Raw genomic sequence first — 15,602 nt, forward strand, 5'->3', positions numbered from 1 at the left:
AAGGGGGGAAGACAAGCCGTGGTCAGTTCAGTCCGAGTTCTCAAAGCAGGAGATGGCGTCCGTCAAGAAGACGACGGAAGGTCAAGGTCTCAGCACAGGAAAGCACACAAGTCTTCAGGGAAGCGTCCCACACACACACGGATCCCAAGCGTTTGCCCAGATTACCTTGCCCAACGCAATTTGCAATTGCTCCCAAGCCCCATTTTATGCCAGTTACAAATCTTCATCACTGTCAGCTGCCCTCCTTAACCCGGGCGTTTCCTCATCACTTTCCTCGTCAGAGCTGGAACACCTCTGACTACGCCCAACAGCATCTCCAGCTGTGGATCCCGTCCCATCCCTCCAGCTACGCCATGGGTCTAATCCTGAAGGTCCCCATTCATCTTCTGCCCCATCATGGCCAGTGGCCCCCAATTCCTCCCTTACCCGAGTCCAATCCATCTCATCCTCCTCTGAGCTAACCAGCCCTTCCTCCATTCTCTCCGTGAACCCTTCGAAAGACTCTTCGTCAGAGGGTGCTGCAAATATGTCTCGCAGTCTTTTTCTCTCTCGCTCCTCGAGAGTATCCGACTCTCGAGGAGTCTTACGCCCACGCCTATCAGAAACAGAGCCACGAGGCTCAATCATAACATCCAACGTTCTGCCAGCCCGTTTATGTTGGATAAGTGAGACTCTACTGTAGTTCTCAGCAAAAACAGTTTCCACATATAAAATGAAAAAGATCTCATTGATAAGATTAAAAAATAACATTCTGAGAAATTACCAAACTACACAGCTTTTACTGTATATAAAAAACAAACCCAGCCAGTTCAGAATTGCTGCTAGGCTGGAAACTAAAATATCTACAATGGAACTGATCTGCGCAATATTTTCAATTTATATTTATTTTAATTATTATAAATATATATATCCTGCCTTCTCAAATATGTAAACATAACTCAAGATGGCTTAAAATAATTAAAAGCACAACACTAAAATGCAATCATACAGAATATAACTTCTAGATAGAGGCTGGAATGTTGGTTTATTAAAGTAACACATTCATATGCCTTTTACTTTAGAAAAAGATTTTCATTATTTTCTTCTTATTTTACAAAAATATACTTCAGAAGTAGAGAAATGGCCCCAAATCCACCAAGTTCGCCTTGAATAATCAATGCTATATAAGTAATGAATAAGCATTACTTGTTAACAAAAATAAAAACATCTTCATCAATAATTATATTACTTTCTTTTAAAAAAGGTCATTTTGTTCTCAGCATTTGTAAAAGGCATACATATTCTCCCCCCCCCCCCCCATCTTCACACTGTAGAGAGTGAGAAAGATAAGGCAAGCTTTCTAATAGGTTTGTATAAAAATATTAGTTTCAACGAAGTCAACAAATTAACTTCAGATTAAATCTACTGTCTTGCTTTTTCCAAAACTGGAAAAGTCTAAATTGCAGAAAACTGGGGATAGCAATGAGTAGTTGTGTGGTCTGGGCTTTGATATTTCCAAAGGATCTTAATTATACTATTCAAAATCACAATCTTGTGGGTGGATGCCCCAATTTGTGATGGTATACATTATACACTGAATTTTTTTTAAAATGTCCATTAATTTAAAGCTTTGGGCATTTCTGTTACAAGATCTAAAAAGAGTAAAAAATTCAACTCTCTTTCCCATAACAACCCCACAGTTGGCAGTGTATGTTTTATATTAGTGGGTCACTATTGGTAGTAAATGCTTTCATTTATCAGTCATCTGTCTGGGTTTTTTTTGGGGGGGGGGGTGTACTTTTGTTGCTGGCCCAGTACTTCTGGTGGCAGTTTTGTTTTTGTTTTGTTTTTTCTGCCTGAAAGGATATTTTATTGCATTTATTCAAGCTGTCCCAATTCAAATATATTTTAAAGGCTACCCCCCCCCCCCCCCGGTCTCTATTCCACTGGATACATAATTATAGGCAGGGTAAAGATAATAAAGTAGAAACTTCAACATTTTTTTTCTTTTTTTCTATTGTAATTGTTAAACAACAGATAAATTGAGTATTCCACTAAAGAATGACTAAAGCTTGAGATCAAAGCTATAAAGCAATATCCAAATAAAATGGGAAAGTAAAAACATCTCATTTTTAAGGCAGCCAGAAACACTAACTATGAAAGAGAATTATATAAATTTCACACATTGGCAATTCAGGCATAACACACATTCAGATTGTCTCTTGTAGAGTCTCCACTTACCTGTTGGGGAAGTTCACTTATGAGGTACTGTGCAAATTTTTGCAGCTGATCTCTCTGAAGTCGAGACAAGGATTCTGAGACTGGTGCTCTCAAACACACTGCAGATGCCTAGAAAGAGATGACAGGGCAGAAATAGTGTTTAAGGCTGTTGTGTGCCTTTAAATCATTCCAAACTTTCAGAAACCCTTAGGCGAATTTATCATTTGGTTTTCTTTACAAGATTTATTCAGGGGGAATTTGGCAATCTTCCCCCTCTTAGCCTGAGTGAATGTGACTCCCCTAAGATCACCTAGTGGGTTTCCATGGCTGAATAGGGAATCAAATACTTTGACTCCACGATTATTTATGCAACTAAAGGCTTACATTGTGTATCCGGAAGAGACAGAGGGCTACAACATGGGCACACCATTTGGCCCCAGCTCCACAAGTGCAGCTACACGAGGTGATCCTGCATCTGTCAAACATGACTGCCACGTTGTACGCTCCTTTTGGTGGCACCATTTGGGGAGGCACCACTGTAGCACTCAGGTGGAAACCTGGTGGAAAACAATCAACAGTTAGTGTCCAGCTTGCAAGCATCTGTAGTTCTCCACAGATATAAAAGGAGATCTACCACAACTCAAGCCTATTATTAAGAGACCAATTACAACACCGCCATCTAAATTACTAAAACCTCCTTGTTTCAGTATTTTAGTGGGCCACAGAAGCTTTTAAATACCAACTATCACTTCTACTTAGGAAAAAAATAACCTTGCAAAAAAGGTATGTTCAACAGCAAATGTACTCTGACTAGGAGGTCCCCATTAAAGTTTAAAATTAGATTCATTCTGACTGATAGTTCTTTATGCGGTCCTGAAGACATTTAAAATTTGTATACATATTCACTGGACTGGTTTTCATGAAACATTAAACAACAGTTGACCTAAACTATGGAAAGTCATTGCCCTCCCCCCCCCCCCCCGGGCATCCCATCTCAATATTAAAGGAAAGACAAATCCTGCTTTGTTGCTATATTCCAGTCATAGGAATTCTGATTTAACACAAGCTTTAGCCAGTTTCTAAATAACCTCATTTCAACAGGACTGTCTAGAAGAGGTGGGCCCGCCCCGCCCCGCCCCGCCCCCTTGGGCTGTTTCTTCTGGCCCCGGGGCATGCTGGGCATACCCCCCTCTACCACAAACAGGGACCCTCATTTTCCAGGTCCCAAGAGGCACTGGGGGTGTCATCCTCCTTCTCCTCTGCTCCTTCCCTCCTCCTCCATCCCTTCTTCTACATTCCAACCCTCCCTGCATGGGCCAAGCAGGGGACCCAGCTATCGCAATTCTTTCCAGGGTGAACTTCTCCCTTTGCCGCCAAAAGAGCCTATCCCTCTTTCATTTTGGTTGGGTGTTGCCAAAAGGAAAGACAGAAAGAAGACAACAACTCAACCTCCCCACCAGCAGTTCTCTCACCTTCCTCGCCTTCTGGGAGCGGAACAGGGCTGCTGCGGGAGGCGGGGAGCGGCTCCCAGGGACCCCGCTGAACCATGCCTCACCTCCAGCTGGACCATGAGTAGTGGTGGAGGCAAGAGGTAGAGGAATGGACAGCAGCAGTCCCGTGGCACAGAGAAATAATTACAAGGATAAAACATCCTGAACTACTTGTGGTAATTTTCTAGATATAGATTTCCTTTCTGGATCCATTCATCAACTGATGCCTATAGTGATTCCAGTTCTCTGCCAAACCAAGAAAAGACTCTGGAGCAGTGGTTCTCAATCTGTGGGTCCCCAGATGTTTTGTCCTTCAACTCCCAGAAATTCTAAAAGCTGGTAAACTAGCTTGTAGGCCAAAACACCTGGGGACCCACAGGTTGAGAACCACTGCTCTGGAGCATTCACTCCTTTATACCACTGTGAAAAAGATGCAGACAAAGGATTCACAACTCAGGCCTTTTGCCCAAGCACTGCAATTCCAAATGAATTTTGCAATGAACAGCTGCAAGCAGTTGAAACAGCAAACATGCCAAACTAATACAGCTGTGCCCAGAAACCTCTCCTCCTAAACCCTCTTCCAAGAGATATTTTAATATTTGAGGTATGATTTTAAGTCTTATAAGAATGAATTCAAGATAGTCAGATGATAAATTCATACCTATCTGCAATGGGTCCTTAACAGCCCTCATTCGGAAGAGCTGCTCACCCCTCTGGAACTCATCTGCACTGCCATTTGCCAAACAGGAGTACAGCCTAGGAAAAGAAAAATGCTCCTGTTAGCAAAGCGGTCTTCTGTGGTTGTAAGCAGCAATGCATTCTACTTCAATAGTAACCCAGAGCACTTCAATCTAAATCAAGCATGTGCTTTTTGTACAAAGATTGTAGAGATAGGTGTTTTATAAAGAGAAAGACAGGGCAAGGATAACAGATACAAGAGGGGAAGCAAGCCACTAGAAGGCAAATAATGTCTTACTGGGACAGGTGTTATGATTGAGCCTCATGGCTCTGTTACTGACAGACGTGGGCGTAAGACTCCTCGAGAGTCAGATACTCTCGAGGAGCGAGAGAGAAAAAGACTGCGAGACATATTTGCAGCACCATCTGACGAGGAGTCTTTCGAAGGGTTTACGGAGAGAATGGAGGAGGGGCTGGTTAGCTCAGAGGAGGATGAGATGGATTGGACTCGGGTAAGGGAGGAAGTGGGTGCCACTGGCTATGATGGGACAGAAGATGAATGGGGACCTTCAGGATTAGACCCATGGTTTAGCTGGAGGGATGGGACGGGATCCACAGCTGGAGATGCTGTTGGGCGTAGTCAGAGGTGTTCCAGCTCTGACGAGGAAAGTGATGAGGAAACGCCCGGGTTAAGGAGGACAGCTGACAGTGATGAAGATTTGTAACTGGCATAAAATGGGGCTTGAGAGCAATTGCAAATTGCGTTGGGCAAGGTAATCTGGGCAAACGCTTGGGATCCGTGTGTGTGTGGGACGCTTCCCTGAAGACTTGTGTGCTTTCCTGTGCTGTGACGTAAGTTGATTGGAATCCAGGGTCAGACGGCGGGAGGGATTGTGTGGGCATTTGTTTGTGCAAACCTGTGCTTACTCTTATTAGCTTGACCTTCCGTCGTCTTCTTGACGGACGCCATCTCCTGCTTTGAGAACTCGGACTGAACTGACCACGGCTTGTCTTCCCCCCTTCTTGGACTTGGAAAAACTACAAACGTCTGCTTCTGGCTTTGATCTACGGAACGGAACTGGTCTACTCAACTGCTACAATCCTTGGCTGATTTACTCGTGTTGGAGATCCTGTCTGCTGTGTGTGTGGGGGAGCGACGCAAGTTACTCTAAGCACAGTGTTGGCAGCAGAGAGGAATCTGCTGCCAATTAGTTGCATTCTTTGTACCTTTTGTTCCTTGGCTTTCGTTTCGTTTATACCCAGGCTGAAGCAAGCAGTTTGTTTTTACCCGGATTAAACTCCGGTTTAATCCGGTTTATCTTTTGAACATTTACTTTTGCCCCTTTTTGCTCCTAAAGGCAAAAACTGCCTGGCCCTTGTGTTTTACGGGCATTTTTGAGTTCTGTAATCTAATAAACTCTGTTACTTTGAATCTTGTGGCGTTCTGTCCTTGACAGATTGCCCAACGCCATAAAAAGTTTATTGCAGCAATAAACCCGTCAGGAAGACGATGGATGAGTTAAGGGCCAAAGTAGACCAATTGCAAACGGCTTTTACCGTTATCCAAACAGCTCAGGCTGTGAAAGGACATGTTTTGACTCCTGAACGCTTTGACGGAACCAGGTGCAAGTTGCCAACCTTTTTGGCACAAGTGGAGCTTTATTTTTCTCAGCTCAGTGCTCATGCTTTTCCTACAGACACTAGCAAGGTGGCCTTTATTTTGAGTTTGTTGACCGGTCCCGCAGGACAATGGGCCACTAATTTAATTTTGGGAAATGACCCAGTCAAGGACAATTTGAATAATTTCAAAAAGTTGTTAACTGATACTTTTGGGGATCCTCTCCGCACGGAGAACGCTGGGTGGGCTCTGTATCGGTTGAAACAGGGAAAGGGGACTGTTTTGGATTACTTAAATAAGTTTAACCTGTATCGCCACCAGCTGGATTGGGGGGAAAATGCATTCATGCTTTTATTTACTGCCGGGTTAAGTGATATGCTCCAGGATGAATTAGCACGCTTGGAGCCGGCTGAAAGCTGGGACGCCTTAGTAGCTAAGGTGCTGCGTTTAGACGCAAGGTTCGAGGCTCGTAAACACTCAAAAGCAATGTGTGCGCCACCCATGCATGTAACCAGGGCACCTGTGGTGATGGGGGAAGAGCCCATGGAGCTTGGGGTCTTTAAAAAGCTGTCTACAGAGGAAAAGAGCCGTAGGAGGCAGCTGGGCTTGTGTTTGTACTGTGGGAATGCTGGGCATTTTGCCAAAAATTGTAATGTGAAACCTTCCCAGCTTTCGGGAAAAGGCCAGCCCTAGTGCGACGTGAGTCCAACGCACTAGGGCTCCTCAAGCAGTCAACTGAGGGGAGGAAGCATGTTTTCGTACCCATTACATTATCTGTTGGGGGAAGGGAACTTGTTTCTACTTTGGCACTGCTGGACTCAGGGGCTACGGTCTCCTATGTAGATATTGAGTTTGCTAAGAAGCATGGCATTCCTAGAGTGCGCAAGGCATGCGACGTGTGGGTGGAAGGAGCAGATGGGAGACTGCTGGAGACTGGGGTGGTTAACCATGAAACCTCAGCAGTAACGTGGGAGGTGCAGGGAGTAACGGGAACGTTTGTGTGGGATATTACGAGCTTGCCTAGATATGATGTGATCCTGGGGATGGATTGGCTAGCTGTAGTAAACCCACAAGTAGATTGGGCAACACGTAAAGTGATCTTAAAGAGGCAGGATTGTTGCACTCTAAATGTTACTCATTCTGATATGGAGGGAGTGCCTGCTGAGTATGGGGAGTTCTCTGATGTATTTTGTAAAAGAGAAGCGGACAAATTACCACCGCACAGGCCATATGATTGCGCCATCAAGTTGGCAGAAGGTGCGAAACTGCCAGCAGGGAGGCTGTATGCCTTGACTGTACCGGAAAGGCAAGCTTTGCGGGAGTTTCTAGATGAAAATTTAGCCAAGGGGTTTATTCGCCCATCTAGTTCTCCAACTGCGGCACCGGTATTCTTTGTAGCCAAAAAGACTGGGGAACTTAGGTTGGTCTGCGATTATCGGATCCTAAACAAATACACCATTCGGGATAGGTACCCGCTGCCTTTAATCTCGGAACTGTTATCAAGGGTGCAAGGGGCTAAGGTCTTTACCAAGCTTGACCTGCGGGGGGCCTATAACTTAATCCGTATACGGGAAGGGGATGAATGGAAGACGGCATTTAACACGTGTTTCGGATGCCACGAGTTCCGAGTCATGCCTTTTGGGCTTTGTAATGCTCCTGCGGTATTCCAGAGGTTCATGAACGATGTGTTCAGGGACCTAATTGACCAATTTTTAGTGATTTATTTGGATGATATCTTGATTTTTTCTAAGGACGAGAAAGAACATCGTCAACATGTCAAGCAGGTTCTGCACCGACTGCGGGCTAATGGGCTTTTCGCCAAGGCTTCCAAGTGCGTCTTTCATGTGCCTGAAGTGGAGTTCCTAGGTCATGTAGTGTCAGGTAGGGAACTTAAAATGGACCCACATAAGGTTGACGCCGTCAACTCATGGCAGGAGCTGAAGACTAAGAAGGATGTACAAAGGTTCTTGGGTTTCGCTAATTACTACCGGGAGTTTATTCCGAATTTTGCAAAGCTCACGGTACCTTTGACGCAGCTTCTGCGCAAGAAACAGCCATTTGTGTGGGGGCGGGAAGCTCACGAGGCGTTTCTACAACTAAAGTCTAGTTTTCAATCGGACAACATACTAACCCATCCTGATGTTGACAGACCGTTCGTGGTAGAAGCGGACGCTTCTAGCTACGCGTTGGGGGCTGTATTGTCTCAGAAGGATTCCTCAGGGACCTTGCGTCCCTGTGGATTTTACTCGCGGCAACTAACACCCTTCGAGCAGAACTATACCATATGGGAGAAGGAGTTGTTGGCGATTAAGGTGGCGTTTGAGGTGTGGCGGCACTGGCTTGAAGGGGCACGGCACCAGATCGTGGTCAGATCTGATCACAAGAACTTAGAGCACTTGCAAACAGCAAAGAAGTTAAACCAGCGTCAAATCCGCTGGGCTTTGTTTTTCTCCAGGTTTAACTTCAAGGTGCAGTTCGTGGAGGGGAAGGCAAACTTGCGGGCCGATGCTTTATCCCGCAAGCCGGAATTTAAGACCAATGAGCAGGTAGTATGTCAGACCATCTTGCCTACTGCCTCTCTGTGTGTTGTAGATAATGAGCTTGGGTTACATGACCAGATCCTTGAGGCTCAGAAGGATGATGTGTGGACTCAGGAGCAACTGATGCTGCTCTCTGCAGGTAACCGTACCATACTGCCGCATCTCCAGGATCAAGACGGGGTATTGGTGCGTAGGGGGCAGGTTTACGTACCAGTAGGGACCCTCAGGTTGGAGGTGATTAGAGCCCACCATGACGAACCCATGGCTGGGCACTTTGGCAGGTTCAAGACCGTACAGCTTATCACCAGGAGCTACTGGTGGCCAAAGATGCGGCAAGACATTCTGCGCTTTTGTGACAGCTGCGCCGTTTGTCAGCAGAGTAAGACGCCTGTTGGGCGCCCTAGAGGGTTGTTATCGTCTTTACCTGTTCCGGAGAGGCCATGGCAAATCATTTCCATGGATTTTATTTCAGATTTGCCTAAGTCTGGGGGTTATACTTGTATTTGGGTGGTGGTGGATTTATTTAGTAAACTGGCTCATTTTATTCCTTGTTCAACCATTCCGGCGGCCCCTACGTTGGCCTTACTATTTACAAAGCACATCTATCGTTTGCACGGAGCACCCGAGGTGATTATTTCAGATAGGGCTCCGCAATTTGTGTCACGCTTTTGGAAACACTTCCATGAGTGTTTGGGGACTAAGTTAAACGTGTCTTCAGCTTTCCATCCGCAAACGGATGGACAGTCGGAACGGGTTAATGGGCTCTTAGAGCAGTATCTGCGTTGTTTTTGTTTAGATCAACCCACGGCTTGGGTAAAGTGGTTACCGGTGGCGGAATTTGCTTACAACAATGCGGTGCACACGTCTAGTCAGCATACGCCATTTGAGCTAACTTATGGTTTTCACCCACGGGGAGGTGTGGCGCCGTCGACCAATGTGGTCTCTTCGGACCCTGTGTACCGCTCTTCGGAAATGGCTGCATTGCATGATGTTGCCCGTCGCTTACTGTTGGAAGCTAAGGCAACGCAGAAGACTCAGGCTGACCGCCACAGGCAGGCAGGGGAGGAGTTGGAAGAAGGGGATTTGGTGTGGTTATCTTCCAAACATATTAAACAGGCTGGGGGAAAGTTTGCGCCTCGGTATTTGGGTCCCTTTCCTATCGTTAAAAAGATTTCTTCTGTTGCGTTTCGTTTGCGTTTACCGTCTAGTTTGAAGGTCCATCCAGTCTTTCATCGTTCGCTGTTGAAACTTGATACCTCTAGTCGTCGTGGTGCTATAGCGGAGGGTATCACTGCCACTTCTCCGCCATCGGGGGAGGAGGCCTTTGTGAGAGGGGATAGTGTTATGATTGAGCCTCATGGCTCTGTTACTGACAGACGTGGGCGTAAGACTCCTCGAGAGTCAGATACTCTCGAGGAGCGAGAGAGAAAAAGACTGCGAGACATATTTGCAGCACCATCTGACGAGGAGTCTTTCGAAGGGTTTACGGAGAGAATGGAGGAGGGGCTGGTTAGCTCAGAGGAGGATGAGATGGATTGGACTCGGGTAAGGGAGGAAGTGGGTGCCACTGGCTATGATGGGACAGAAGATGAATGGGGACCTTCAGGATTAGACCCATGGTTTAGCTGGAGGGATGGGACGGGATCCACAGCTGGAGATGCTGTTGGGCGTAGTCAGAGGTGTTCCAGCTCTGACGAGGAAAGTGATGAGGAAACGCCCGGGTTAAGGAGGACAGCTGACAGTGATGAAGATTTGTAACTGGCATAAAATGGGGCTTGAGAGCAATTGCAAATTGCGTTGGGCAAGGTAATCTGGGCAAACGCTTGGGATCCGTGTGTGTGTGGGACGCTTCCCTGAAGACTTGTGTGCTTTCCTGTGCTGTGACGTAAGTTGATTGGAATCCAGGGTCAGACGGCGGGAGGGATTGTGTGGGCATTTGTTTGTGCAAACCTGTGCTTACTCTTATTAGCTTGACCTTCCGTCGTCTTCTTGACGGACGCCATCTCCTGCTTTGAGAACTCGGACTGAACTGACCACGGCTTGTCTTCCCCCCTTCTTGGACTTGGAAAAACTACAAACGTCTGCTTCTGGCTTTGATCTACGGAACGGAACTGGTCTACTCAACTGCTACAATCCTTGGCTGATTTACTCGTGTTGGAGATCCTGTCTGCTGTGTGTGTGGGGGAGCGACGCAAGTTACTCTAAGCACAGTGTTGGCAGCAGAGAGGAATCTGCTGCCAATTAGTTGCATTCTTTGTATCTTTTGTTCCTTGGCTTTCGTTTCGTTTATACCCAGGCTGAAGCAAGCAGTTTGTTTTTACCCGGATTAAACTCCGGTTTAATCCGGTTTATCTTTTGAACATTTACTTTTGCCCCTTTTTGCTCCTAAAGGCAAAAACTGCCTGGCCCTTGTGTTTTACGGGCATTTTTGAGTTCTGTAATCTAATAAACTCTGTTACTTTGAATCTTGTGGCGTTCTGTCCTTGACACAGGCCTTCAGCAAATATCATGTGTCCTGATATTTGAAAGGGCGTATGATCAACTTTAATATTTTATTGTTTATTTATTATTAATTTGGCATAAGTAAACTGTTTTAATCATCTGTTTCATTCAGTGTGTATTTTAATATATTTAATTTTATTGTGTTTTATATGTGCTTTAAAAGTACACTCTAAGCCATATATCCCAATACTTTGGGAATGCTGTGATATAGTGAAATAAATTATTAACTTATCCCTAAATACTTTTGTAATCAGAGGCATTTCTAACTTTATTAGATCAAGTTTCAACTTGCTAAATCCCACTTAGTCCATTACTGACTTTAGATGCCACAATTCCTCTTTTGGGAAGGAGAAAGAGAAATGAGTCTTATCTGCAAACTGGTGACAATGAATACCAAACTACTGCATGACCCTCAGTAGATACCCTCAGCATGGGAAGAAGAAGATACGAGGGTTGGATGAAAAGTAATGCCTCCACCTTCATAACTCCTCAACAGATGGCAGTACTGGTATGCGGCAGGTACTCTCCTCTACAGTTCCATTTGGCGGGAAGCCTTAGCATTGAACGTTTGTCTTGTTAAAGTGCAAAGTATGGAACCCTGCGCAGACGGTCGGTCAATGCGACTTAAGAAACGTGCAGTCATTGAATTCTTGACAGCAGAAGGTGTCACCTCAAAGGAGATTCATCAGAGAATGCAAGCTGTTTATGGTGATTGTGTTGATGTGAGTACTGTGCGTCGTTGGGTGAGTAAGTTTAAAGATGTTGAAGTGGGAACATCTGACTTGCGTGACAAACAAAAAGTTGGACGTCCTCTGACAGCAACCACTGAGTTTCACAAGCAAAAGGTTGACAGATTAATTCAGGACAATCATCGTATCACTCAGAGAGAAAGTTCAAGCATAATCGGCATTTCACAAGAACGTGTGGGTCACATTATTGCTTTGCTTGGCTATCAGAAGATCTGTGCATAATGGGTACTGTGAGACGCTGGTTGTGGAAACGGAGTGTCAACTTCTTCCATGACGGCTTCAGAAAACTTGTTCATCGTTGGCAGAAATGTATCCAATTGTCTGGTGATTATGTGGAAAGTGAATAATGATAGTTAAAGAGCACATTCTAAGGATTATTCCTGTGCTTGATTTATTAAAATATTCCTATTCAAGTAATGAAGGTGGAGGCATTACTTTTCATTCAACCCTCATAGCTTTGCACAATATCACAAGCCAAAAATTAGGAATCAACGTGGTTGGCTTTGGGGAATATCTGTAAAAAGGAACAGAGCCACCACAATGCACTGGTCTCAAGCCCCATCTGAGGCAGACAACTGTGAAGTATGTCAAATTCAATGTTACTGAAAACTACTGAGAGGCCTTGTATTATTATTTACATTCCCTTTTCCAATTCTCAGCATACATGGTTCACCATGACAAGCAAGACTGCTTTCATTCCATCATCATGTCTCAAACTAGAATTGAAAGAGTTAAGAGAATATTATCCAGAAAGACCTGTAACTGAAAGCTCCTCAGGTATCCAAGAACTACGCTGTAACATCTTTGTTGTTCCTAAAAACAGTATTTTGTTGTTGTATGGCTTCAAGCTATTTCCAACAAATAATAAACCTATCAAATAAAAAGACAATACCTGATATCTTCTTCATTTTCTGGAAAGCTCCAAAAGGCAATACGAAGTTGTAGCTGTTCAGGCACAGGTGGGTAAACTTTCTCCACCACTTCAAATGGAATGTGAAATGCAACCTGTTTTGCAGAAAGTTCCACCAATGGAATCACGAGCCCATCTAAAACAAAATGAAATATCAGATAGTTACCTAAATAGTTACAACAGTATTCAGTCATGCTACAAATTAAGCTCTAATCAGGACGTTCCATGTTCTCCTTGATTGTAAACAGTTCTCTGGAATTTACTGTAAATTGTGGTTAGTGTTTAGCATCAATGGAGTAAGAAACCAAGCCCAGAACTTACAGACAGATGGCATTATATTCTGCCCCCCTTTGTGTTTAATAACTTCTTGGTTCAGAAAAGAGTCAGGCAATGTAGTTTCTTCCCGCCATCTGACAGGGAGACACCTGCCATATTTGCCTTCCCCAGTAAGTCCTAGGGCCCACTTTTTGTACAAAATTAATGTCCAAATTGCAATATATCCCAAAGTGATGAAAAGGTTAAAACAAACACAAAACTATCACTCAAGAGAATCTGAAGGACAAGCCATATTCACATATCAATAATTCTCCAGAGTTTATTAATTTATTTACAGTATTTATATCCTGCCATTCTCACCCCAAAGTTAACAAGGACAGACAACACAAACAGAGGTAAAGGCAGTTTTCCCATGCTATTTCTGGCATCTTGGGGGTTGTGCTCGACTCCAGCTATGGGGGTTGTTGTCGCTTCATCTTCTGTGCTGAGGAGCTTTCTTCCCATCAATATCCTTAAGGGTGCCTTTATTACCTCACCGCTAAAAGTGGTACCTATTTATCTACCCACATTTCTGTTTTCGACCTGCTAGGTGGGCAGGTGAGCTGAGGCAAATGGCAACTGCTCACCCCAGCCTGGGATTGAACTGACAACACTTCAATCAGCAGAATTTTTCTGTGGCACAGTGGTTTAGCCTGCTGTGATAAGCTCAGAGTTCATGTTAAATCTAGTAATCTATTGAACAATTGAATTACAATGTAGTGGAGTGAAATAAGGTTTGAATCTGATCTCTCTTATCTCTAGTTAATAGCTATTTTCATCTAAAACAGAATCAGGAAGACTTTGCACTAATTATAGTGTGACTTCTAAGCACATATGTTTTGGAGTACACTATTACTGTGAAACAAGAAAGGTTTATATGTGAGCCTAACTACTGTACGAGACAAGTTACTGTATATGTTCTAGAAATTTTAGTAGAAAAAATATTAACCCTAAACACCTGGGTCAATATATCCATGGGTCAATATAAGATTTGTAACTTAACTCTTATATTTAAAAAAGGAACCATCCCCTTCCCTGAGCGTAGTGGCTAATTGCGAGCTTTGTCCATCCTGGGAGAACTTAAAAGACGAATTGATATTCTTTACTTTGTGCATCATGATGCTCCTTTCTGAAAGCTTGAATAGAAAAATGGTGGTGGCAGCCCAGAAGGTGCTGCTGCTTTCCCCTTTCTGTGGATGACCCTCAACTTACTCATGGGTTATTATCATAATTTTGGCCCCTAAATCTACTCTCGATTTATGCAGGAAGTTGATTTATGCATAAGTACATCTGGTGCCCCTGGTGGCACAGTGCGTTAAAGCGCTGAGCTGCTGAACTTGCGGACCAAAAGGTGCCAGGTTCAAATCCTGGGAGCAGAATGAGCGCCCGCTGTTAGCCCCAGCTCCTGCCAACCTAGCAGTTCGAAAACATGCAAATGTGAGTAGATCAAAAGGTACCGCTCCAGCGAGAAGGTAACAGCGCTCCATGCAGTCATGCCAGCCACATGACCTGGAGATGTCTATGGACAACGCCGGCTCTATGGCTTAGAAATGGAGACGAGCACCAACCCCCAGAGTTCATCACGACTGGACTTAATGTCAGGGGAAACCTTTACCTTTATACATCTGGTCACTTCTTAAATGTCTCATTCATTTTTTTCTTTAATGCTAACACTATCACTGCTTCTCACATATGAGGTCTTTTACAACAAAGCGGACACCAACCAATCTATGTCATGCAAGTCTCTAACATCTGCCCCATGTAATATTTAAGATTTAATATATATTAAACAGCAGTTGACATAAATCATGGAAAGTCATTCCTCCCCCACCCCCCACCCCCCAGCATCTCATCTCAATATTAAAGGAAGGACAAATCCTGGTTTGTTTCTATATTCCAAATAAAAATATACAAGATGCTCACAATCCAACTGGATTAAGGTTAGAGATGGCCAAAATGCAGCCCTGTTGTTAGGGCTACAACTCGCACTGTGCCTCACCACTGGCTATGCTGGTAGGGCTGCTTGAATATGCAGACCAGCAAGTACTGGAGGGGCCCATTTTGCTTAAGACTAATTTAGGTCATAGTTTATCCAACTAAAACTTTAATGTTACATAAATTTTCACATTTGCTATTGCAACTTTACCAACTGATATTTTTCTTAAGTCATACACATTTTACAAAAACAGTAACAACCAGCATAACATAGTCATCTGAGCACTGCACCATGATTATGAAGAATAAAGTTCAAGCCCCTGATCTGTCAAGGAAACACACTGGGTGACCTTAAGCAAGTCATACTCAGAAAAACAAACCGGCTCAGAATAAATCTTGTAAAAAAAAACCCCACCTGCAATAGGTTCACCTTAGGATCACCATAGATCAGAAAAGTCCTGAAGGCTAACAATAACTACAGCACCCACTGGCTCACCTAAGCAATTTATATAAATTATTATACCTCAGACACAGGAGCAAAAGGGACAAAAGACACAGAAGCCACTATAGCAGTGGTTCTCAACCTGTGGGTCCCCAGATGTTTTGGCCTTCAACTCCCAGAAATTGGCTGTGATTTCTAAAAGTTGTAGGCCAAAACACCTGGGG

General features: G+C 44.2%; 1 protein-coding gene across 2 annotated transcripts in view; it reads right to left on the minus strand.

The window, feature by feature from the left end:
* The window catches only part of zswim8 (zinc finger SWIM-type containing 8), a 65,399-nt gene that overhangs the window by 41,102 nt on the left and 8,695 nt on the right, over positions 1-15,602 (minus strand). For both annotated transcript variants that reach the window (XM_008114260.3, XM_016994934.2), the window contains exons 2-5: positions 12,669-12,822; positions 4,351-4,445; positions 2,584-2,756; positions 2,221-2,328 (exon numbers count right to left, since the gene is read on the minus strand). In XM_008114260.3, coding sequence (XP_008112467.2) covers positions 2,221-2,328; positions 2,584-2,756; positions 4,351-4,445; positions 12,669-12,822 — 530 coding nt within the window. The remainder of the gene's footprint in view (positions 1-2,220; positions 2,329-2,583; positions 2,757-4,350; positions 4,446-12,668; positions 12,823-15,602) is intronic.

This window comes from Anolis carolinensis, chromosome 3 (genome assembly GCF_035594765.1).
Source record: "Anolis carolinensis isolate JA03-04 chromosome 3, rAnoCar3.1.pri, whole genome shotgun sequence".
Taxonomy (NCBI): domain Eukaryota; kingdom Metazoa; phylum Chordata; class Lepidosauria; order Squamata; family Dactyloidae; genus Anolis; species Anolis carolinensis.